This window comes from Miniopterus natalensis, chromosome 1 (assembly GCF_054644295.1).
Source record: "Miniopterus natalensis isolate mMinNat1 chromosome 1, mMinNat1.hap1, whole genome shotgun sequence".
Taxonomy (NCBI): domain Eukaryota; kingdom Metazoa; phylum Chordata; class Mammalia; order Chiroptera; family Miniopteridae; genus Miniopterus; species Miniopterus natalensis.
The window spans coordinates 27910995-27934308 of NC_142081.1; the positions used below are offsets into that span (position 1 = coordinate 27910995).

Here is a 23314-nt window from a genome sequence, read left to right on the forward strand (position 1 = left end):
CTAATCAGAACACTCCTGGTTCCCCTCAGAAGTGACTGCTTTTCTGCTCTGTCCTCTAGGGGCACTCAGTGTTTACCTCTTCCCTGGCCTCTGTCATATTCAATGTTGTTTCGTGAGCAGGTATGTATTTTACTCACCCTTTCTACTACCCAGACCTGGTAAGGTCTCTGTCTTGATGATGATCTTTCCCTACATAACCCAACACAAGGCTTTGGATGGAGCAGGGACTTAATCCATATTTGTTAAATCAATAAATAAATAGTTAATGAAACACATATGCTAAAAGGCTTTTAAATGAATCGGATATACTTTATATCTTAATGCCAATAATAATATAGAAAGAGATTTATTTAAAATATTTAATTTGCCTTTTTATAAACTTTTGTTTTCAAACATACCAAAGACACTTTGTCATAAAGCAAAAAGGAACTCAGAGATGAATAAAAATAGTCTAGTGGATTATTTCTTCATCAGTCCACTAGAACACTGGCTAAATGTCCTAGTATGTTATCTAAATAGTCACATAGAAGCCAGGGAGATAAATAAATGACAAAGCAAACTATTAAATACAGGAAAATGAGCTTTTCAAGAGCTTTCTGGATTTCTTTAATAGTCTATTGTTGAACTTTTAACAAAATAATTTGAACAATTAAAAAAGTTTAATAATAACAAATATTAGTCAGATGTAAAGTGACTAAGTCAAAATGATGACTTAATTACAGGGACTTAATTACAGAAATGGAATATACCAGATTATTTAGGGAATGATATTTGCGAGGACAGTGTTTTCACGACCAAGTCCAGTGTATCCTGAATCCTCAAGTTATTTCTTTCTGTCAGGAAAGACGGTCTCCCAGATGATTTGCTTTCTTCTGGTTCAAGGGGGAGAAGAGTATGAGGGTTGTACAGACATCGAGGCTCCCCTAAGATGCCAACACTGTGAAAAGAATTATTGGTATAGCTGAAGCAGTGAGGCTAAAGACTAAGGTGTATGGCTGTGGCTGTGTGTGTGTGTACACATAGCTATTTTTTTTTTAAGGGGGAAGCATTCCTTGTTTCTCTGAACCACCACTATGGTCTTAATTATGTATCAAAAAACTCAGTCCAAAGCCAGATATTATACTGGCCCTTCTCACATTTCCCAAGGATGATTCTTCTAATGGAAAAACAGCCTTATAGAGTCTACAACTCACTTGTCCAAACTAGAGCTATTTGTAGTCTAGCTTAATGTTCTAGCAATCTTTTCTAGTCTGGATGGATGTACCAAGAGCTTCTCTGGAAAGGAAACAGGTGGAAGGGGGTAGGGGGTGGGTAATAAGATGGTGATTTCATCTTTGTTCAGCTTTCTGGCAGACACATGGTGTCTGAGGCCCTGTCCCTCCAGGCCCAAACTAGGAAGTGACACTCTGGGCCCTCTTTTCTCTCTCCTTGGGCCACTTACATTGGCATGGGCACAGAGTGCAGATTTTCCATGTGCTCTTGCACCTTGTCTGGGAATTTGGTGCCTACTTGATTATATTTTTTCTCAAAGATATTCTGAGCTTTTTCTCTGAGAGACGGCAGCAGAGTAGACATGACTGGAGAGCGCATGTTAATGGCTGTTTTAATCGCTGGGCGTTTTGCCATCATTCTCCTATGGGGAGAAAGGTGACATTTAGGCCACATCATCCTGCTTTCTAGGAATATCCTTGAGCTTAGGAAAGTCAAAAGTCATACCTAAATTGCACAAATGTCATGCGTTTCTTTTCCCCTCCTGATTCTTCATCCTCACGCTTTCTTCGAGGAATATTGAACATATTGGTACGAAAGAGCCTCCCTATTTCTTCCTCAATCTCTGTGAAGTGTTGACGTCGGAAAACAATCCAAGCTACATATGTACAGAAAGTAAAAAAGGACTACAACAGAAAACAGACAAGAATCACAACCCACAGCTATGATATGAAAAACTCCCACCTGTCTACTTAACACTGCTAAGTAGATGCAAACCCAGATGATCCAATTTCTCAACATTCTTAAAAAGCTATAGAAAATTATACAAATACTCACCTTTGCAGGAGGAAAATCAGATCAAAAATTTAAGTTGTGGCATATAGTTTGTTAGTATTCTTTTGAGAAAGGACATTCACTATAAATAAGTACCTGGCAAATGGCTATTAGTTATTGCTATGCTTCATGTTTCATATAAAAGAGGAAAGCCCCCAAATATAAGTGACTCACCTCAAAGAATTTCCAGTCTTTTTGTGTATCTGATATTTTCTCCCTGCAATATAACGAATTACAACTCTAGGTTGAGAGGGAAGTTCAATCTTTCAGTGACCTAAGTAAACCCTTATCTTCAAAAGATCCCTTTGCAGAATCATACCTATGGCCCCAAGACTATTTAGGCACATGCCATCAAAATGCAGATGAGTCCCAATATCTTTTCCTCCAACTTCTAAGGTTACCCAGATCAAAACCCCTTGAGTGTTCCATCAAAGGTTAATCAATATAAATTCAGGATAAAGCAGCCAGCTATGAAATGTATTCTTCCAAATGCTACTGGTGATGTGAGTGTTGGGGAGGTGGGGAAGGTGGAAAGATAATGAAGAGGCAACATGAGGTGTTAGTAGGTATGGAAATAAAGCAACTAGAGGGTAAGTCTAAAATAAAGAAGAAAAACAACCTTAAACGATGGTAATGGCTATTGGCTGCAAGAAGAAATGGAAATATATCATTATGCCATGCAAATATAATCTATGCCATGCAATCAATAGACTGGGAACAGTAGTGTGCTATTCCTTCTGAATGAGGTATGTAGACTGAGCCTTATCTCTTAAAGGCAGGCATTTGTCCAAGCGTCCTTGCAACACAAATTTAATGTTAAGGATACTGTACTTGCATGGGCACACTTAGTGAATTCAGCCTCCACTCCCCAACACAGGCCATTCTGATTCTGATTCCCAGCCCTAGGAAAGCAGGCATGGCCTGGGGAGGACTTGAGAGCTGACAGAGAGGGCTGTGCACCTGCAGTCACTTAATTAGTCATGAGCGTCAAAGCACTCCCAGGTTGACTCTGGGTTTGCTTCTGCTTTTGCTTGGGCCTTATTTGGAGTATCTGACCTAGGACTGGCCCTGGTATCAGGCTCTAAATTCCTTTGGCCTGGTGAGGATGATCCAAATCCCTCAGGACCTTCAACCTTCTTGCAGGGACTTCACGATCAGCATGAGCCCAAACTAGACTTCCATTTTGGGGAACCACTGAAGAAATGGTTGAGCTTTTACTGAGGTAGGTCCCTCCCCTCCTATAGACTCTTCATTTACACACTGGTTTCCTTGTATGCAAGTCTTCAACAAAGAATTAAGACAATGGTAATTGCAGTGAACATTTACTAAGTGTGGGCTATGTGTCAAGATCTATGCTAAGCCCTTTGCATTTATCATATTTAGTTCTCATAAGATCCCTATGACGTAGTCAGCCTTACAGCTGAGGAAAATGAAGTTGAGACTCAAGTCCAAAGACACATATTTGGTTAGGGGTAGAGGTTGTACTAAAACTCAGGCCCGTCAGAGCTCCACATTTGCCCTCATAATCAGAATGCAAGGGAAACAAGCTATTTCTTTACAATATTTTGCACACTAGTTAAAAAATATTAAACCAATAGAACCCAGCAGAAACTTTTTGGGATAAGCCTCAGCATCCTTCTGTCCCACCTGAAGTCTCTGTCTGACAGGAGTGCTTTTGTGGTATTTCCCTCCTCCTACGCACTCTGCCAGCTGAAACCAGAGACCATCAGATCTGCCACACTGAAGCAGAAACCAGTCAAACCCTGTTTTTGGAATACCAAATCAGTTTTGTTCTGGGAGGTTTAGAGTAGTATTACATTGGCACAACCCAACTAACACCATCTCAGCAAGGTTTTGAAATGACAGAGTAATTGTCCAAGAAACACACGCTTTCTCTCCTTTTCTTTCAGTCTTCTTTTTTTAAATATTAGAAGAAAAGGTATCATAAACTCCCTCCCCTTTTCCTCAAGCTGCCATAAAACTGGGACTTCTTTCTCTCTTAAAGTCCAAAGCAAATTGATGTAGCCCACACTGCAGTAATTAAGTACAGACTGTAGTGGGTTTCTTCTCACCATTCTGACTTAGCTCTGCATATGAAGCTGAACCGAGCCCAGGAAATGAAGGCAGAGTGTGAGTACATTGGGCACCTCATAGTTTAAATCTGAATTTCTCTCTCGCTGGTGCATTTTGAGTCATTTTGCTTTTCTTTCTATTTTATTTCATAATTTTTATATTAAGTACATAATAATAATAATAATAATAATAATAAATTGATTAGCCCTGTCCAATGTGGCTGGGTGTCATCCAGTGCACTGAAAGGTTGCTGGTTTGGTTCCTGGTCAGGGCATAAGCCCATGTTGTGGCTCAGTCTCCGGTAGGGGGTGTGCAGGAGGCAGCCAACTGATGTCTCTCTCTCTCTCTCTCTCTCTAAAAACCAATAAAAAATCTTTAATAAAACAAATTGATTATAAATTTAGGAATGTATCTAGTCTAAATAACAAATTTAAGCCCCTCAAATCCTTTACAAATTGAAACAGGGTTTATAATAGCATAATCCAACAGAAATACAATGCAAGCCACAAATGTAATTTAAAATTTTCTAATCGCAACTGTAAAAAAAAAAAGGTGAAATTAATTTTAATAACACATTGATTGTATTCAAACCCCCCAAATATTATCAGTCATTCCTGAAGGGATGCAAAGCCTAGGGCCAGACGCACTAAGGCTCTGGACCGGAGAGAAGAAAGTTGTGTTCCACTTGCCCCCTGCTGCTTTAGGTGAAATCAGACTGAAATGGAGGTCAAAAGGCCCGCTCTTTACCAGGGAAGAGAAAATTCAAAGGAATGTGTTTGCGGGGAGGGGAATAAGGCCTTGGTGCCTGTGACTGGGGATGAGCGTGGGGGAATGGGGCTTAAGGATGATTTACACACTTGAGCTTCAAAGAGCCCTTTCTCCCCATCCTTAGGCGCACCTCTAGCCTCTTTGGTCACCCATCAGGCGACAACTGCATTAAGAGCACAGGAGGAGGGTATATGGTAGAGGTGGGGGTGGAGCCAGAATTGGCCAGACCAAAGAACAGATCTAATTCCATAGCATGTGCCATTAAGGGAGTTTTCTTCTCTATCCTGGAAAACACAGAGAGCTTTCACTGAACATGTTCATCGAACCTGTGCCAAAGCTTTTGTGATATCAGGATTTCAGACATAGTTAGAAGAGAAAGGCATGTCCTCCTACTTCTCAAGAAACATGAAAGCACTAAATTAACAGCCCCCAAATTGTTGGTTCTACTGAAATCTTTAATTTATCCCCAGAGATAAATAGCATAAGGTGTTCTAGTCCACTATTAAAGAGATCCATATTATAGAGGAAAGTCAGAAAATACTCATGAAAACATTCTCACAAGAATATTAGCTTATTCACTTTGGGAGGAAGTGAAATAATGATGTTAAAATCAGTTAATCACTCATAACTGGCAAAAACATTGTCCTCGTTTCCTGGAAAAAACAACTAAAAGAACAATATAAACTCCACTTAAGGACATAACACCATGGCCAATAAACAAGTTTTACTGGGGAAAAAATGTGCTGTAATCTGTTTTCTTCGATATCCTTTGTTTAATTTTTGACCTGTATGAAATTTAAGTGAATGGTGGTGGGTGGTAAGCTCTAAACTGATTCTTCTCCAACCGCTATCTAATAGGCAGGAGAAAAGCAGGTGATGGTGCATATTAACGAGACACAAAGACCATCTCCTGAAAATGAGCTAGTACTAACTGAGGCAATCACAGTCAAACAAAATGAGTTCCTTTAAAAGTCTGAATAAACATTACACTGTAATAAAAATGTACTGTTAAAAAGTATAATAATTTATGTGGCATTTCTATATCCAGGGAACTAAAAGATATCACAAAAACTCTAATTCATGAGATAACTATTTATACTTTCTTAACCCCAAATTAGTTTGTAATGCATATGTACTTTAAAGATTAAACATAAAAAATAAGATTATTTTTTTGAGCCGAAGCCTGTTCACCACAACTGACCAGAGTCCGCAAAGTCTCTGCTCCAAGCCGGTCCGGACTGCCCCGACCCATTCGAACTGCCAATATTCTAATCCCAGCACCATCACTTTGTTGGATGACCCTGGGAAGATTGCTTTTAAATTTTAATTACTAATAGTGTATAAACTGTCATCCTTAGGTAAAAATTACCTAAGGATGACAGGGCCATCTTATAAACCCCACTTCACTAGCTTGTACTCACAACTGTGGTTGCTACAACACAAAGGGCAGGAGATGCACCCAATACCCCCATCAACACTGGCCCATCACATGGTCTCACTCCCAAGGCAGACAACTGGCCCTTGTATGGCAGCAGGAAGCCTTCCTGGTTGAGAGCAAGATTCCATTAATCTGATATATGCTGAGAGAAAAGACATTTAAACCCAAGCAGTAGAGGGTTGTTAAAAATCAGCTGAGATTCTTCCCATACTCGCTTCTCTCTCTCAAAAGAGACATTTCTCTGTCCTTGTTTGAAACAGAGCCTCAGCTGAGCTCAATTACTCTGTACAACAAAACAGGAACCTTTCTCAAGGGCACCAAAAGTCAAATTTAAGAGTCTTAAGGATGTGGATATACAAATGAAGATAGAATGAAATCCTACGTGTGCACTTACTTCCCGCAGCACATATGATGCTTGTCAGGCATTCCCAGGCCCAGGACCAGGATACAGTACTTCTGCGCCAAGTATTTCTGGGCTGCTTCTAATTTACTTGAAACCAATTCCAACTCTTTTTTCTCTACAAGGCCCCTGAAAAGAAAAACAATAATTTGGATGAATTTTGGCAAATGCATATATAAATTAATAGAAAGTCAGAAGGATAAACTATTTTGAAAGAAATACAAGGGAGTTAACACATCCGACTTATCCCTTCATTTATTTTATTCAAGATGTGGGAGAGGTCCTCAAAGTCCTCTGATATTTATCATTGTCACCAGCACCTCAAGTTTATGGCAGATTTCCACTTTTACATAGATTCTTTATACTTTATGCCATATATCCCTAATTTTATATACAGGCAGTCCTAACTTATTTTCTATCTTGGTTTCTGAGGTAGCTAGCAGCCCACTTCCCTGCTGTTTTGCTATAACAGTCATGGAGACTCCCATCTCAGCTTCACCTGGGTTCCTGATATTACAACTAAGAGCAGAGGGGAGGGGAGCTCAGTGTTTGCCTACTCTCACCTCTGTGTTTGCTGAGCAGGCATCTGTGGACTAAGACTCTGAAACTTTGGCATCAATTTCAGTAACTTCTCTTTCCCTTGAAAACACACCCCAGTTCTAACTGAATTGCAAATGAACTTTAAAAGACTGCCTGTTCTTAGGTTACAGCATATCTGAAGTCTAATTTTAGAAGTTTTTGCAGTATAGAAGGAAACAGTATTGCCCACATTACATTCAATGACCACTATTGAAAAGGTAAGTGTCACTAGCTTTTTCTTTGCCTTTTAATATTCAGAAAGATTTAAACCAAATGAAATGTACTCTAAACAAAAGGGGCAAATTATTGCCCCTTCTGATGTTAACCACTAGACTGACCACCTGAGGAGATGCTGTCGGGGGAAGGAGGTGGGTTTGAGAATAATACAGATAGTTCAAAGTACAAAACATTATCATATGTGATGAGAAGGCTTGTGAGTGGCTGAAATAAAATAAGTTTCTGGAATAAACTGAATTCCAACTTTAAATGCCCAAGTTTCATGTAACCCAAACACACATCCCTGCACGCACCCCAAAGGCCATCACTGTGCCTGCCTCCGTTTCCTTCAGTAGTCCCCACCCTCACCATTCACTCCTGCTTTGCCAGAGCTGCCAGTAGCTAATATTCTTCTTTTGTTGTTGTAAACAAAACAACAACAATTACAAAACACCTTGAGACTTTTAGGCCAATGGTTCTCAAGTTTTAATATATGTAAGAATTGCCTGGAGTTACTTGCTAAAAGTGCCGATTCCCAGTGCCTCCCCCTCTCAAAGATTCTGATTCAGTAGGTAGGGGTAGAACTTGGCATTTAAAACAAGCCCATGTATAATCCTCTGGGGGAAAATCTGATAATAATTTCAAGCGCCATACAATTGATTATAAATTTTGATCCAATAATCTCTCCTGGAAATTTATTTTTTCTTAAATTATTCAAAATTAGGGGAAAATCTCATGCATGAAGATATTCAATACTTAAAGCATTCAATATTCAAAGCATTTATCTTTTGTCTATCAGAAAAACTAGAAACTCCCAAAATATATAAAATAGAAAGACAAAATGAGTAGTGATATAGGCCAGAGTTAGGTTAGAGTTCTCGGCATGGAAACTTGAAGAGAAACAAAAGCAGGAATACACAGATGGAGTCAGTTTTGTTCACATCGACATCTACACATTAGAATTCCTAATTATAAATGGATGAACTACGGAAACACGAGCATAGCTGATTGGAAGCAGGTGGTGCTCACGTTGCACAGAGGTTTAGGCACAGGCTTTGGAGATAGACAGACCTGGGTTCTAATGTCAGCTCCACCAATTACAAGGTATGTTATCTCCAGCCCACTATTTAACCTTTCTGAGCCTTAGCTTCTTCATCTGTAAAATGGGGATAAGGCTTCTTTTTCTGGAATTAGGGGTTTTAACCATCTAAAACCATCAAATGTATCTTTACTATTCTCCTACATCCCTTTCTGCTCCTCTCACAGTTTGCAGGCTTTCCTCCCAAGTGCCAAGCTCTAGGTTAAAATAATATGCATTATTACTCTGTGAAGCTGGTACTATTGTTATCCCTGTTATACCTCATTAGTTTGACCAAAATCAATGTTTTTGCTTAAAGTTACTTATGTCCAATATCTCAATGCAATCTATATTTATTTCTGTTATAATAAGTAAACTGGAAGCCTGAAAATGAAGTTACCACAATTTTTTTAGAATCACACCATAGAATCAATAATTTTAAGTCTTGTTGTTGTTTGGTTTTTTGTTGTGTGTTTTTGTTGTTGTTGTTTGAGAGTATGCTTATTAAAGTTGGGGACAGTGAAACAAAAGGAGGGTTTAAGATAGAAGAGGCAAGATCACAGCAACAGGAGTGAGCCTATGCAGAGTTGCCTTGGCCCTTCAGAAAGAAAGTCACAGAGGCAGAAGGAGTGAGCCAGCTGGGCTGCGTGGACTCAGTAAACAGTTACAGAGGCAAAAGAAGGGCCCTTGGAGACAGGTTTGGGGGGTTAGCCCAGGACAGCAGCTGCCCACTGCTGGTTGCAAGTCTTATGGGAACCCTTGGAGCTTAGGAGAAGGAAAGCAAAATACATGCCTGAGGAAAGAAAGTGGGGGGAAGGTGCTGGCATGCTCAAGAGAGAATGCACTTGTTTTTTTCTTTATCATTCTGTACCTGATTCCTTCTAAGAAAGTCTGCCAGGCGGGGCGGGGCTCAGCAGTTGAGGGTCAACCTAGGATCCAGGCGATCGGGGTTCGATTCCCGGTCAGGGCACATGCCCAGGTTGTGGGCTCGATCAATGACTCTCTCATCATTGATGTTTCTATCTCTCTCCCTCCCTCTCCTTTCCTCTCTGAAATCAATAAAATATACTTAAAAAAAAAAAGCCTACCTTATACCACTGTGTTCTAATAAGTTTTAGTGAATTTTAAAAATAACTAAGAAACCTTTCTTCTGTTATCTATTCCTAGAAATTAAGAAATGAAGCAAATCTTTCTGCTAGATTAACAATAATCCTTAGAATTAGGAGAGAAAACACCTCACAACATATAAGCGAACATCCACCACGGTCTAGTGAGTTTCTTTCTGGGAAAAGTAAGACTCCTCAAACCTTCTGAGCCCCCAGTTGGCTCGAGCCCTTTTCCTCGCTCCCACAGGAGCACTTTATGATCTCTGGATGCTCTTCTGTGAAATGCAGCCCTGCGATAACACGATGTTGCATATTGTGATGGCCCAGCTGCAGTAGCAGTGTTTGAATTTATTTGGTGCTTTACAAAACTGCTACCCAGATACATTTATCTATCCATAAAATCAAACTGCTTGGTTGTATACAAGGATTTTGCATTTTGAAAACATCCTGCAGCAACTGATTAATGATTCTACCAGCATTCCTAACAGCTAAATCATTGGGTTGTTCCACATGTATTGGAAGAGGCAGGCTGGGCACTTGGAAAGTTCCATGGCCTTTGAAAAGGTCACTAAGCCTGAGAGGCATTGTTCTGCTCTGGACTCTTGAGTTCCAGAGTTGCAGAGTTCCAGATTCTTGCCCTGGGTGTATAGCTCTGAGTCACCTTTGTCTAAAGCAGATAAATTCTTCATATGTAGCCTAAGAAATTTTGTGGGAGTATTCCTGTGATATGGAATATTATTTTGGTTAAATCTGTTAATTTTTTTAATTCTTAGTTTTTTAATTAGACACTTACAAACCCTTTAGCAAGAACTTTGTAAACATAAAAACCACACAAATAACATCTATATCTGCACTGTCCAATATGGTAGCCATGAGCTACATGTGGCTATTGAACACTTACTTTGGCTAGTCCAAATTGAGATATGTTGTAAGTATAAAATAGACACCAAATTTCAAAGACTTACTACAAAAAAACAGTAAATTATTTCATCAATAACTACCTAATGTTGGCTGCATATTGTAATGATGTTTTTAGGTCACTGGGTTAAATAAAATATATTAAAATTAATTTTACTTGTATTTTTTTACATTTTAAAAATGTGGCTACTAGAAACTTTTAAATTACATACGTAGCTCTAAATATATTTCTGTTGGGCAGTGCTGTCCATATTATTTGGAATATGTTGTTACCAGAATACCCATCCGAATTACTCATTGAGCTTTAAAAACTGGTGAACTCCTCCCATGTAAACTGTTTTAGTTTACTACAAAGATTTAAATTTTTCCATCACCTCTTCACTCACCCTAGACAAAAGTTAGTTTTCATACTGGTAGTGATAAAACTCTAAAGCACATTACAAAATCCTACTTACACCATATAGCTTTTGGGCTTCTTTTCCAGTGAGTTTTTTTCCAAATAATGAGATATATAGTATAATAACGCCATGAGGAAATTGTCAAGATTCTTATTCCTATGGGGAGATGAAAAAAGATATTAATACTAACATGTTTCTCATAAAAAATATATGAACACACAGCATAAGTAGAAATACATGTTATCATGCCTATCATACAACTAATTTCCATTTAAAATTCTATTACTATACTGTTGAAGATGTAAGAAACCTGACTTTTGTAAATAAAACTTTTGGAAAGTCAAACATTAAATTATCATTTTGAAAACTGATAAGTTGGTAAGTTTTGCTTATCAATTAGTTTTAAATTTTAAAAAGTTTTTTATTATACAAGTGATATTTTTCCATTGTTTAAAAAATGTACACAAATGTAGCAAGTAAAAAGTTCTCTTCTCTCACCCCCGTCACCATCCTATTCCCTGGTGGTAACCACTGTTAGGAGTTTGCTATGAGTCCTTCCTAAACTTTCCGAAGCATAGACAATCACATATAAGGTACCCTCCCCAACAATCACACACCAACACACATACATATGCATGAGTATGCCTTCATTTTTTTGTAACAGGCTAATGCTGTATACACAAATCTTTACAAATTGTTTTTGTCACTCATATCTTTGTAGCAAGGACCTCTTTCCATAATACTATATACTCTTTTAAACAGCTGAGTATTCTATATCTCATAATTTATATAACTAGCTCTCTACTGATGGATATTTAGGTCTTTTAAAAATATTATAGACATGCCCTGGCTGGGTAGCTTAGTCAGTTAGAGTGTCATCCTATACACCAAAAGGTTGTGGGTTCCATTCTCAGCCAGGGCACATATCTAGGTTATGGGTTCGATCCCCAGTCAAGGTACGTATGGGAGGCAACTGATTCTCTCACACTGATGTCCCCCCTTCCTCCCCCCATTCCTCCCTCCCTCTTTCTAGAATCATTGAAAAAGAAGCGTATCCTCGGATGAGGATTAAAAATATATATATTATAGCCCGGCCAGTGTGCCTCAGTGGTTGAGCATCGACCAATGAATCAAGAGGTCATGAGTTTGATTCCCAGTCAGGGCACATGCCCAGGTTGCAGGCTCCATCCCCAGGAGGCAGCCAATTGATGCTTCTCTCTCATCAATGTTTCTCTCTCTCTCTCCTTCTCCCTTCCTCTCTCTCTCTAAAATCAATAAAAACATACATATATGTGTGTGTGTGTGTGTGTATATGTATATATATATTAGAAATTACTGCAGTGCTTATCCTTATAACCATATCTCTGGGTAACTTCCTAAGTGAAATTGCTAGGACACGGTATATATTATATACATAGTAAAGTTTCATAAATCTTGCTCTCCTAAAAGATCGCACTGATTTACAATCCCTTCTCATTCGTTTTTATACTAGAAGTCACTGTTTTCTTTCTAAATATTCTTACAAGACTTTTGCTGCTTCCTTTCCAACCCCAGATGGAAATTCTTGCTCCAGTATGCTTTCCTTAACTGTACCTTGAGAGCAGGATGAAGGTTAGCACTGCAGATTTTTTTTTCAGGATATTAATAACTACCTGTCTTAGGTTGGGTTCTCCCAGAAATTGACCCTGAGACAAAGATTTGAGAGTAAGTAGTTTACTTGGGAAGAGATCTCAAGAAACATCAGTAGGAAAGTGAGGAAGTGAAATAGGAGAGAAGGAAGCCAACAAAGGGGTTAACAAGTTCATTACCACTGTGGACAAATGAAGTCCAGTCCTGTAGGGGACTATGGGAGACAGTGCAGAAAAACCTCTCAAAGTTATCCTGACAGACGGAAGCTGGGATATTCAACTACCAAGTCTCCTGGCACATCCCAGACTCAAGGCTGCTGTGAGGCACTGACTCTCTTGAGGTCCTTGCTTGCCTTGTAGTCAGGCTGAGTGTGCTCCTCATGGAATAAAACTTCAGATAGAGAATCTTAGGTGTTTGCCAAAGCAGCCTTCACTGAATGCTGAGGGAATCTACGAAGGCTGCCAATAGCGCTGGGGACCCACCTCTCACTGAGCACTCACTAGTGCAGGCGCCATGTGAAGCACCTTCCAGTAATAGCCATGAGACACCGTCTGAGGAATCTGAGGCTTAGAACGGCCAAGAAGCTCACCCAGAGCCACACACCTAGGACTTGCTGGGGCTGCCAAACACAACTAATGGAGAAAACTGATCTTCAGTAAATGAGTACACCCTTTAACTCTTATACAAATATAGTGCAGTCTTTTCAGAACTCTGACAATATGCTCTCTACTTTCCTTGCCCTGGGACTTACTGTGGGCTCCTGTGACTTCTGGTGTCCTTTCTCTGGCCTGGTTCCTGAAAGGATGGCTTGCATAGAGCCAGCCCCACGGCCTTTCTCCAAAAATCAGATTTGTCATCATTTATCAGATAGAATTCCTTCAAAATAAAGGATAAAAGATCTAAAACGTTTCACAAGCATTACATACCTCATAAATGTTGTAAAAGAACAGATCCGCTGCATCTCAGTCTCTTGTAGCAAAAGCAAAGCAACAACTAGGGGGGAAAAGAAGATGGACATGAAAGAGGAACAAAGAGCTGCCTTAGAGGTTCACACCAGACAAGACATAAGGATGAGTGAACAGTTACTCACATTTAGCGTCATTCAGTGTAACGTTGCCCTGCTGACCTCGTTTCTCTAAGGCTTGAGATGACTTAGCATCTCTTGAAGCAAATCTTTTATCTGTCAACCTGTTTTAGAATATAACAGTTTCTAGTAGTGCTTTGATAGGTTTTAGTTGTATTTAATCTATCCTGAGGTGCATGAGACTTTTATTGTAAATTAACAAGTGCCTAAGTCTCATGCTTGGGTTTTGTTTAAGGTAGGATCATTTTGGAATATGTTTTATTTGGAATATGCATTATATGTACTATATGGGTAGGAGGAATGTACACTGCCTGGCATAAAGTGTAAAGAACAAGTCCATCCAAAATAGATCATTTAAATCATCTATTTATGGTGCAGATACCATTTTCATATTTTAAAAAAGCTAAAAATGTTCTAATAGGAAAATTATCACACAGATACATTTATAGGGACTATTGTACCTCCTACCATAATTATGAAACAGTGCATTTTTTAACTTGATGGGTATTTGCATTTCAGCCTAGGGGAATGGGAATATTTTCTTCGAGTTTGCAAAGGCTTAACCCATTCTGCTGAGAGGTGCTATCATGGCTGAGAAGTTAGGATACCTGTCTGAAGCATCAATTTCAGCAAAGTGAACTGCTTTGCCTTTCCTTCCTTTTTCCTTGGGTTCTACTGCAGGTGTAAAACTGTAATAGAAGTGAGAAAATTAGTAACTTAACCTTTTCCCAGGGGAAAACTAATCATATCATGACCGTAGCTTATGTAACCTTAGGACTAGGATATATTACGAGTGGAGCCTAAAGGGAATTTGAGGCACAGCAGTACTCAATGTATGCATTTACATATGGAACAATCATTGAGAAAAACATTAAAATTGTGGGCTTTATATTCAGCCTCTACATATCAGCAGCTTCCAGAATACCATCATACACAAAACACTTCCATCTGAAAATGTAGTAACTTCACAAGAAACAAAGCTCATGATAAGTTTGGAAGAATTTTTTGATTTATTGAGTAACCTTTTCTCAGTCCCATCCCTATAATTCAAAGTTTCTTGCCTTATTAGTTTGCCTAGATAATTTGAGGCTAGAGAGCCCTAAAATAAGAAATTTGAAAGAATACATTTGGGACTATCATGTAGATCAAGTCTATGAGCTAAGTCAAATAAGCTTAGAATTATAAAATCAAAATCTGGAGGTTAGAGGACATCTAAAAGATCATCTAGTACATGGCTGTCACTTTATTGATGGAGAGAACAAAGGTGCAAAGAAGCTGACCCAAGTCTCATGGTCTGAAATTTGTGCCAGGAAGTGCCTGCCCTTAGCCAATAGTCTGGCATTTACTGTGAAACCTCTATTCTCTGACCTCTGGACATGCCTTCCCTACTTCACACTTGTCCGAGTCGCTTTTCACTTGACCAAAGTCACTCCCTGCTCCCTGGTCAAGCAGATTTCTTTATGAGTGGAGTGCCTTAGCTCTAAAGGCAGCGTAAGGCAGGCCTATCCTCTCAGTGCAGTTGGAATCACTAAAAAGGTTACTAGAAATCACTGAAAAATGTCTTTTGAATTACACATCTGATTGGCTCCCAAACCACAGTCTGAGCTAGTTCTGTAGTGTACTATAGCCTTCACAGCCTCCTCCTCAATCTGACAACCCATTTAGAATCTGGTCATTTCACAGACTGCATTTTATTCATGAGTTTTCCTAATATTACAACATAACCATGTTGTTTCCCTTTGCCCTGAAATAAATGAGAAAAAAAAACATATTTTCCCTGTAGAACCCATCACTAAAACACAGAGGGCTGGACCACTCTTGGCCTCCACAAACTTAGAGCTCATCAGTGGTGAGTTAGTAGTGTTCCCTCAGGTCATAAAGAAAAACAAGAGAAGTTCAGGGTTGCTGGAGGTGTAGTTTCCTCTGCTGTATGTCATCAGGGGAGTCAATGACCTTGGCAAAGACTCATATAGGCTGCTGGTTCTCTTCCAGCTGGGAGTAGAGGCACTGGAGACAAGAAAGGATAGGACTGCTCACACTGTCAGAGAGACGCAATGCCTCATGGGCCAACCTAGATGTGACTTGTGAATAAAGGTATTCCTCTTTAACAAATAAGAAATGGGTATGCATGCTGATGAATTATGCAACACCATCATTTATTGCTCACGAGGCATTATATCATTTTATAGGTGAGAGAACTGATATTGGCAGGACTAAGTAACTTGACAAATGATATCCACCTAGTAAGCAGGAAAACTAGGATCGGAACCCAGGTCTCCCTGCAAACCAAACCACTCTTTACTGTTTCTTCCTTAACTGCCTATTGAGAAATAAAGACCACCCTTTCCCTGTCCGTTACTGTATGTCCATTTCTTGCATGGATGTTATGGATATCCAGTTGTATCCTGATAGTTATCTCCCTCAGGTATAATCCGAAAAGGCAAGGCAAGATCTGCCTGTGAAGAGGGTGCTAGGTCTTCTCAGAAGGGTAAGATTTCCAGTGTCATTTATCCAGGAAAATGCCAGGAAATGCAAGGTGGGAGAGAGGAAAAGGATCGTCTTCTCCTGATTTGAACTTGAGAATACCTAGAAGTCTGCAAACTCTTGTTGGCTAGTAGGTGTAAAAGGTGACCTACCTCATGTGGAAGGAGACCAGAACAAGGAAGAGATTTCCAGATAGAATGTGAATGCCCTGAGAGCAGGCTGTTACTTTGCAAAGCACATTATCTTGGATTCATGACACTCCAAAATTTCCTCCCCTTTTCTGGTGCTCTTTCTTAGTCTCCTAAAGTCCCCTTTCCCAATTATGTTCCCTAAATGAGGGCCTATCGCAGGGTTCCATCTGGTTACTCTGTTCAGTTCCTCTGAGTAATTTCATCTACTCAACTAACACCAATAACTCACAAATTTATATTTAAGGTTCAGATGTTTCTGCAGACATATAAACTGGTACATCTGCCTACTGGACACCTTCAGTAGGGCATCCATCCTACAGATACCTCAAACTCAGTATGTCCAAAACTGAACTCATTCCCCTTTAACGTGTATTCACTATTCCTACTGCTCCCATCTCAGCAAAGAAGTGCCACCACCCATCCAGGTGTCCAAGCCAGAAAATGTGTCATCCTTGATTTCTCTATCGTTCCTAAGCCCTTATAGTCCACTAACTGTAATCATTGGAGAATCATTTAATTCTCCAATATCTTTTCAATTTCTCTACTTCCCTCTCTTCCCTCTGACACCATCCTAATTTTAGCCACCATCATCTATCAACTAAATTTCTGCAACTGCTTCTTTTTAAAATCTATGTTTTTATTGATTTTAGAGAGAGATGAAGGAAGGAATGAAGGGAGGGAGGAAGAGAAACATCAATGTGAGAAACATTGATCGGTTGCCTCCTGTAGCACCCCAACTGGGGACTGAACCCACAACCTGGGCATGTGCCCTGACCAGGAATGGAACTGGCAACCTTTTGGTTTATGAAATGATGCTCAACCAACTGAGCCGCATTGGCCAGGGCTGCAATTGCTTCTTCTTTTGTTAATCCTCACCAGAGGATATTTTTTCCATTGATTTTTTACAGAGGGTGGAAGGGAGTAGGAGAGAGAGACACACACACACACACACATTGATTGGTTGCCTCCCGCATGCCCTGATGGGGGCGAGCCTGCAACTGAGGTACATGCCCTTGGCTACAATTGAACCCGGGACCTTTCAATCCATGGGCGACACTCTAATCACTGAGACAAACTGGCCAGGGCTGCAATTGCTTTTTTTAAAAAATATGTCTTTATTGATTTCAGAGAGAGGAAGGGAGAGGGAGAGAGAAACACCAATGATGAGAGTCATTGATTGGCTGCCTCCTGCATGCCCCCTGCTGGGGATCGAGCCTGCAACCCGAGCAGGTGCCCTGACTGGGAAGTGAACTTTGATCTCCTGGATCAGAGGTCAGTGCTTAACTGCTGAGCCACATTGGCCAGGCTGCAATTGCTTCTTAATCGACCTCCCTGCCTCCAGTCTTGTCTCCCTCCAAACTATTTCCCATGCTGCAGGCAGTCATTTTCCTAAGATGTGGTTCTAATCACAGGTTGCTTCCCTGCTTAAAATCCTTTGATGGTTCCCCTGAACCCTCTGAATAAACTTCAACTTCTTCAGCACGGGATGCAAGACCTTTCACAATCTTGCCCTGGTCTACTTTATCTCTTAACACTTGGAACTCTATACCCAGCCTGCTGAACTATCTGCAGTCCCAAATATGTCCCATGCCCTCTCAAGAATGGGCTTTTGCAAGTGTTCCTTCTGCCTAGAATGTACTCTTCTCCTCCCCAACCGCATCTCTCTTTGCCTTATCAACTCCTCCTCCTCAGGTCTTGGCTTGGCTATCACTTCCCTCGGGAAGCCTTCCCTGTTTTCTGGGCTATGGAAATGGTCCCATATGGGTACTGGGTCAGGGTACTTGGGTAAATGTGGTTTTCCTCTGCCCTAGCCAGCCCACTGTGGCAGTGGTAGCAGATACTGGTGAATGAGCCCCAAGGGGAGCAGCAACCTCAGGGGAAGAGTTAGGGTCAGCAGCAATGCTAACAGAAGATTCTCCTTCCAAGAGTTGCCCAGAAGGGTCTGGTTTATTTTCAGGGAGGAGAGCAGCATAGATACCCCTCCCTGCACTTTCGAATTCCCATGCTTCATGCTTTCCTGTCTGTATTACCTCCTTCCCACCACACTCTGTGGAAAAACGGCTTCTCTTTCCCAAGCTAACCTGTGATCTTGATCCTGCTCCTACCTTCCTTCTTTTCTCCTACATCTTTTCTTTCTCCCAAAATAAATGAATACTTTTCCTACCTTTAATACAAAACTAACAAAAATCCCCTTCACTTAGTACTGCATGCTCTAAAGGTTATCACCTCTTTCTTTCCTTTTTCATTGGTAAACCTACTGATAAGAGTGCTCTGTTTTTGCTAGTTTCTCATCTTTACTTCAGATTCTTTCCTCCTTTAATTTCTTTCCTGACCTAATTTCCACCCTCCCGCTCCCCTGGAACTGTTGCTCACGTAAGTCCCTAGCAATTCCTAACTTGTTAAATCCAAAGAAAGGCCTCTTTTTAGTATTTGCCCCACCCTGAGCTCTCCTTAAGCATCTAACATTGCTGATCACTCTCTACTCCAATCCCTCTTAGAAAATCTTATTTTGCCTTTAAAGGCCTGTGTGTCTCAGGGTTCTTCCTCTGACTCTTCTAATCATTTTCTTTAGAAGGAGTCTTTGACTCTCCATTCTCCTGCAAGTCATCTCCCCCTTGGTTTGCTGCATAACTGTCTTCTCTCCCTAGTTCTAATCTCACCCCTCCATGCTACCAAGGGAGAGGGCTTCCTAGAGCATAGATGCAGTGTCATCATGTATGCTCAGTAAAGGCTTGTGGAGCAATACCAAACAGAACTAGGTCTGAGAGCAGTGACCAAACTGGCCTTCTGCCTCTGCAGCGCCCATCCGTACCACTGTCCCCTCTCAACCTCCTCTGCCTCTGCCATGTCTCATCACCATACATTGGGGTGACCTACTCTGCAGCACTGTCTCTGAAAAAAAAAGAGCATGTTCCAGCTCATGTATCCTGTCTTCAAGCCTACATTTCAATTTGTGATGGGATATGCTTAGACTTTGGAAGAGAATCAGTACCTGTATTTCCATCAAATGCAAACACTAACTCTGACCTAAAACACACAAAGTTCTGCTTTTCTCTTCCTTAGTGTTGTCCCTAGCAGCTGGGCTCCCAGGGTAATCCTGATACTGAGGTTTGCCACACTGAGTTGCTTTAACACAAAGCATTCCCCACCACAAAAGAGTTGCCCCCTCATCTATTCTTCATGGCATTCCTTTCCCCATCTCTCCTAACGGCCACCAATTTGTATATTCCAGAGAGTCTGGAGTTTGGGTTTGTTTTAACTTTTTAAATTGAAGTATAACTCACATGTAGTAAAGTATATAACTCTTAAGTGGACAGCTTGGTGACTTTTTTACTATGTATATCCATGTAACCACCATGCAGATCACTATATAGTCCATTTCCAGCACCTCAGAAGTTTCTCTTCTACTTGCCAGTTGATAATTCCCCAAAGGTGACCATTATTCTGACCTCTATCATCACAGTTGTTTTTTGTCTGCTATTTTAAACTCATATATAAACAAAATCATACAGTATTTACATTTTTCTTGTCTGGTCTTTTTTGTTCAACATTGTGCCATATAATCCATCTTTTAAATCAACCATCCATGTATATTCTCCAAAATTAGTGGAAATCAATCAAGCCAGTTTCAAAGAATAACTTGATAATAAACCAAAAGGAACTTTAGTTTATGAACATGAATATTTTATTAATAAGAAAGTTGGTGTAAAATTGGTATCTGTGAGTTTATTATTAGTAAGCTTATATAGGAAATAGTGCCACTTAGGGAGGGCTATTATTAGATTAGCACTGAAAATTAGTTTGAAAAATACTATAGCCCAGCCGGGCATGGCTCAGCGGTTGAGCGTAGACCTAGGATCTAGGCAACTGGGGTTTGATTCACCATCAGGGCACATGCCCAGGTTGTGGGCTCGATCCCCAGTCAGGGGCGTGCAAGAGGGGCGTGGTGAGACTCTCTCACCATTGATGTTTCTATCTCTCTCTCCCCCTCTCCTTTCCTCTCTCTGAAATCAATAAAGATATATTTTTTTAAAAAGAAAAAAAGAAAAGAAAAATACTACAAATTAAGTTTATTTACAAAGACAGTAAGTAAAAAAGTATGGCCCAGTTTTCATGACAGAAAAGGGGATTGAGATGGCCTTTAAATATATATGAAATTTGAAAAAAAAAGTTGGCACTTAAAAATGTATATCCACATGTTCTTGTGCTTTAAAATGTATTTTGTCTGTCTAATCCCAAAGCTATCTTGCTGTCTTTCTTACTGTTTATCTCACACTCACTGAGGGGGATGTTTCTACTCAACAGAATTTTCCGTGACATATCTGAGAACAAAAACTGAAATCACTGCCTTGGAAATGACAGATTACTCAAATACTGAAATAAACACTCTATGAAACATAAACTTTTGACTACGATTATAATGTACTGTTTAGTCTTTAAGTTATTTATGTTTTATTAACATAAATATGATGTAACTTTATACATCTCCTTTCCTGGCCTCCAGCTTCATCTGTCCAACAGTCTAAATGACATATCCACGTGACCATGTCATAGCATCCTCAAACACATCACCAATTTTGCCTCTTTCAATCTGTATATGGGTGAAGGGCAATCCCAGCCACCCAACAACCTAAAGCAGATATGTGGGTGTCAACCTAAACATCTAATTCTCCCTTCACACCCAGGCACCACATTCTATCAATTTTACCCAAACTTCCTGTCAGTTCAACCTTTTAAATATTTCTAAGTCCTGCAGCCTTTTCTCTATTGCTACCAACATGGAATTAGTCCTGTTTCTTACCTGTATAACTATTTGTAATCCTCCTACAACTAACCTAATTGGTCCCCTGCCTCTAGTTTTCCTGTGCTTGAATATAGCTGACTTATTGAAAAATAAACATTTGGTGAATGTCTACTTTGTGAAGTTCTGTAGATGGCTCCGGGTCAGGAAGAAGAGTGAGACAGCTCCTGCCATTGACCGGTGAGATGCCAGCGTATATTTATTTTATTTTCTATACCCTTTTTGTATTGCTTGAATTTTCTTTTTACCCCAAGCACATGTAATTTTTCCAAAAGCTATAATAAAGTTTTATAAAAATTTACCTTTTGAATTCAAGAGTTTTGGTTTCATCTCTCCAGTACCACACGCCTAATCGTAGTCCCAACTGCCGTAAAATGAAAGGATTGCAGCAAAAATAATTAAAAGTTCGATTTACAACCCACAGGCCACAACAAACATTTAACAGTAATTCCTGTTAGTTGTTCTTTATTCCATAGAGATGTAGAAAGTTAAAGTGTTGTGTGTGTGTTTACTCGAAGCCAGGCTTTTCTCCTTTCTGTTTTTAGGTGTGGTTTCCATAGAAAGGAAGGAAAGGAAGAAGGGAGAAGGGAAGGAAGGGCGGAAGGCAAGTGGCAAAACCCAGGCTGCGCCACGGATCTCAAGGCCACGCCAGCGGCCGGCCGATCGCCTGGGACGCCGACGCCGTGAACCCGCCCGGGGCGGCCGCCGCCCGGAGCAGCTGGGCCTCGGGGGAGGCGGCGGCTCCGGCTCCGGCCCCGCCCGCCCGCCCCGCCGGGAGCCCGCCCGGAGCCCGCCCGGGACCAGGGCCCCCCGCCCTGCGAGCCGCCGCCCCGCGGGCCGGGCCCTCCGCGCGAGCAGGCCGCTGCCCCCAAAAGGGCTGGGTACCTGGGAGGAGGTGAGGTGGGCGGGACTCTCGTGAACGCCCAAACGCCCGCGCAGGGGCCAGAACCCACCCAGGCCGTTTGCCGAACACACTTCCCCCTTGTTTCCGGGGGCGCTGGGCCCGTGAGTCCCGGGGCGCGCTCGGCCGGGGGCTGGGCGGCCTCCCCCCGCCCCGGGCGGCGCGACCCCCGGCTACACCTACGTCTGGCCGGGAAACGGCCGGCGGGTCCAGACGCTTCCTCCTCTGGAAATCCTCCCGCAGCTGATACATGGCCTCGCTCCCCGCCTCAGGGCGTCGCCGAGGCAACCGGCCGCGGGCGCGGCGAAACCGCGGCCCGAAGGCGAGCGCGCGGGCGCGGGCGCGGGGCCCTCCCTGCCCCCCTCGCGGGCGGGGGCACCGCGCGGTCCGGCCGCCTCACGCCGCTGTCGCCCGGGCGGCTTTAGAGGCGCGTCCGTAGCAAAGCTGCCGGGGCTGGGGCGGGGCGCGTCCCGGGAAGCACTGACTGCCTCGCTGGCTGCTTTGGGTTCAGCTGGAACGCCTCGCTTCACCTCCACAGGGGGGTTCTCTTCGTCCCCAACTTTAAGTTCAAATCCGGGCGGGACGGGGTTGATTTGGGGCGGGGTGGGGGCGGCTTGGAAACAAGGTTTTCAAAACTTGGTTCTGCTGCATAACTAGATGTGAAACCTAGGGCAAGACAACTGATTGCACTTCTGAAGATCCCCAAAAGGGGTTACGAGGGTGTTTAAGGAGTCATGTGTGTAAAGCACCACCATTTAATAATACTCAAAATCAGTGCTGCTCAAAGCAAAGAAACTTGCTTTGTGTCAATGGGTATTTACTTGATATGTTTACATTTACACTTTTCCCTTTTCAAATTATGTTGTAATTTCTTCTTGCAACTGCGCTGAAGTGCAGCTTATGGTTCTTTCCTTCCCACACTGCTGCAAGCAGTGCTGAATGACCAAGACTGGGAAACCTCGCATGGTCTTGTTTATCACCACAGCTTGCTTAGCTTGAGATGCTCAGTAAATAGTTGGTGATTGTATACTCCCATAAACTTTAAAAATAGGGCAATGGACCGTCCCACTACCTCCACCCTCTCAGTCTCACTTGGTAAGACAATCCCTGGTGACAGTAATATAAAATTGTAATCACTTAGGTTTATGTCCCATTCACTTGAGTCCATTGCTGATAGCTGTTCGGGTTGGCTCAAGATGCATGAAAA

General features: G+C 41.4%; 1 protein-coding gene across 1 annotated transcript; it reads right to left on the minus strand.

The window, feature by feature from the left end:
- Positions 1-474: 474 nt before the first annotated feature.
- On the minus strand, positions 475-22359 carry PPP1R36 (protein phosphatase 1 regulatory subunit 36). Its single transcript, XM_087819874.1, has 11 exons — positions 22291-22359; positions 21509-21573; positions 14339-14419; positions 13737-13834; positions 13573-13639; positions 11075-11173; positions 6717-6851; positions 2218-2260; positions 1717-1895; positions 1442-1633; positions 475-937 (listed from the first exon to the last, which is right to left on the minus strand). The coding sequence occupies exons 1-11, from the start codon at positions 22357-22359 to the stop codon at positions 754-756; spliced, it is 1212 nt and encodes a 403-aa protein (XP_087676000.1). The 3' UTR covers positions 475-753.
- Positions 22360-23314: the final 955 nt, after the last annotated feature.

Bases quoted from the DNA above. Each gene is read 5' to 3' on its own strand.
- PPP1R36 (XM_087819874.1), bottom strand. From the start codon at position 22,359: ATGTATCAGCTGCGGGAGGATTTCCAGAGGAGGAAGCGTCTGGACCCG. The intron at 21,574-22,290 runs GTAGGTGTAGCC...TTCATTTTACGG, and splicing joins CGGCCGTTTCCCGGCCAGAC to CAGTTGGGACTACGATTAGG. The intron at 938-1,441 runs GTAAGTGGCCCA...TTCTTTTCACAG, and splicing joins CACTCTGTGCCCATGCCAAT to TGTTGGCATCTTAGGGGAGC.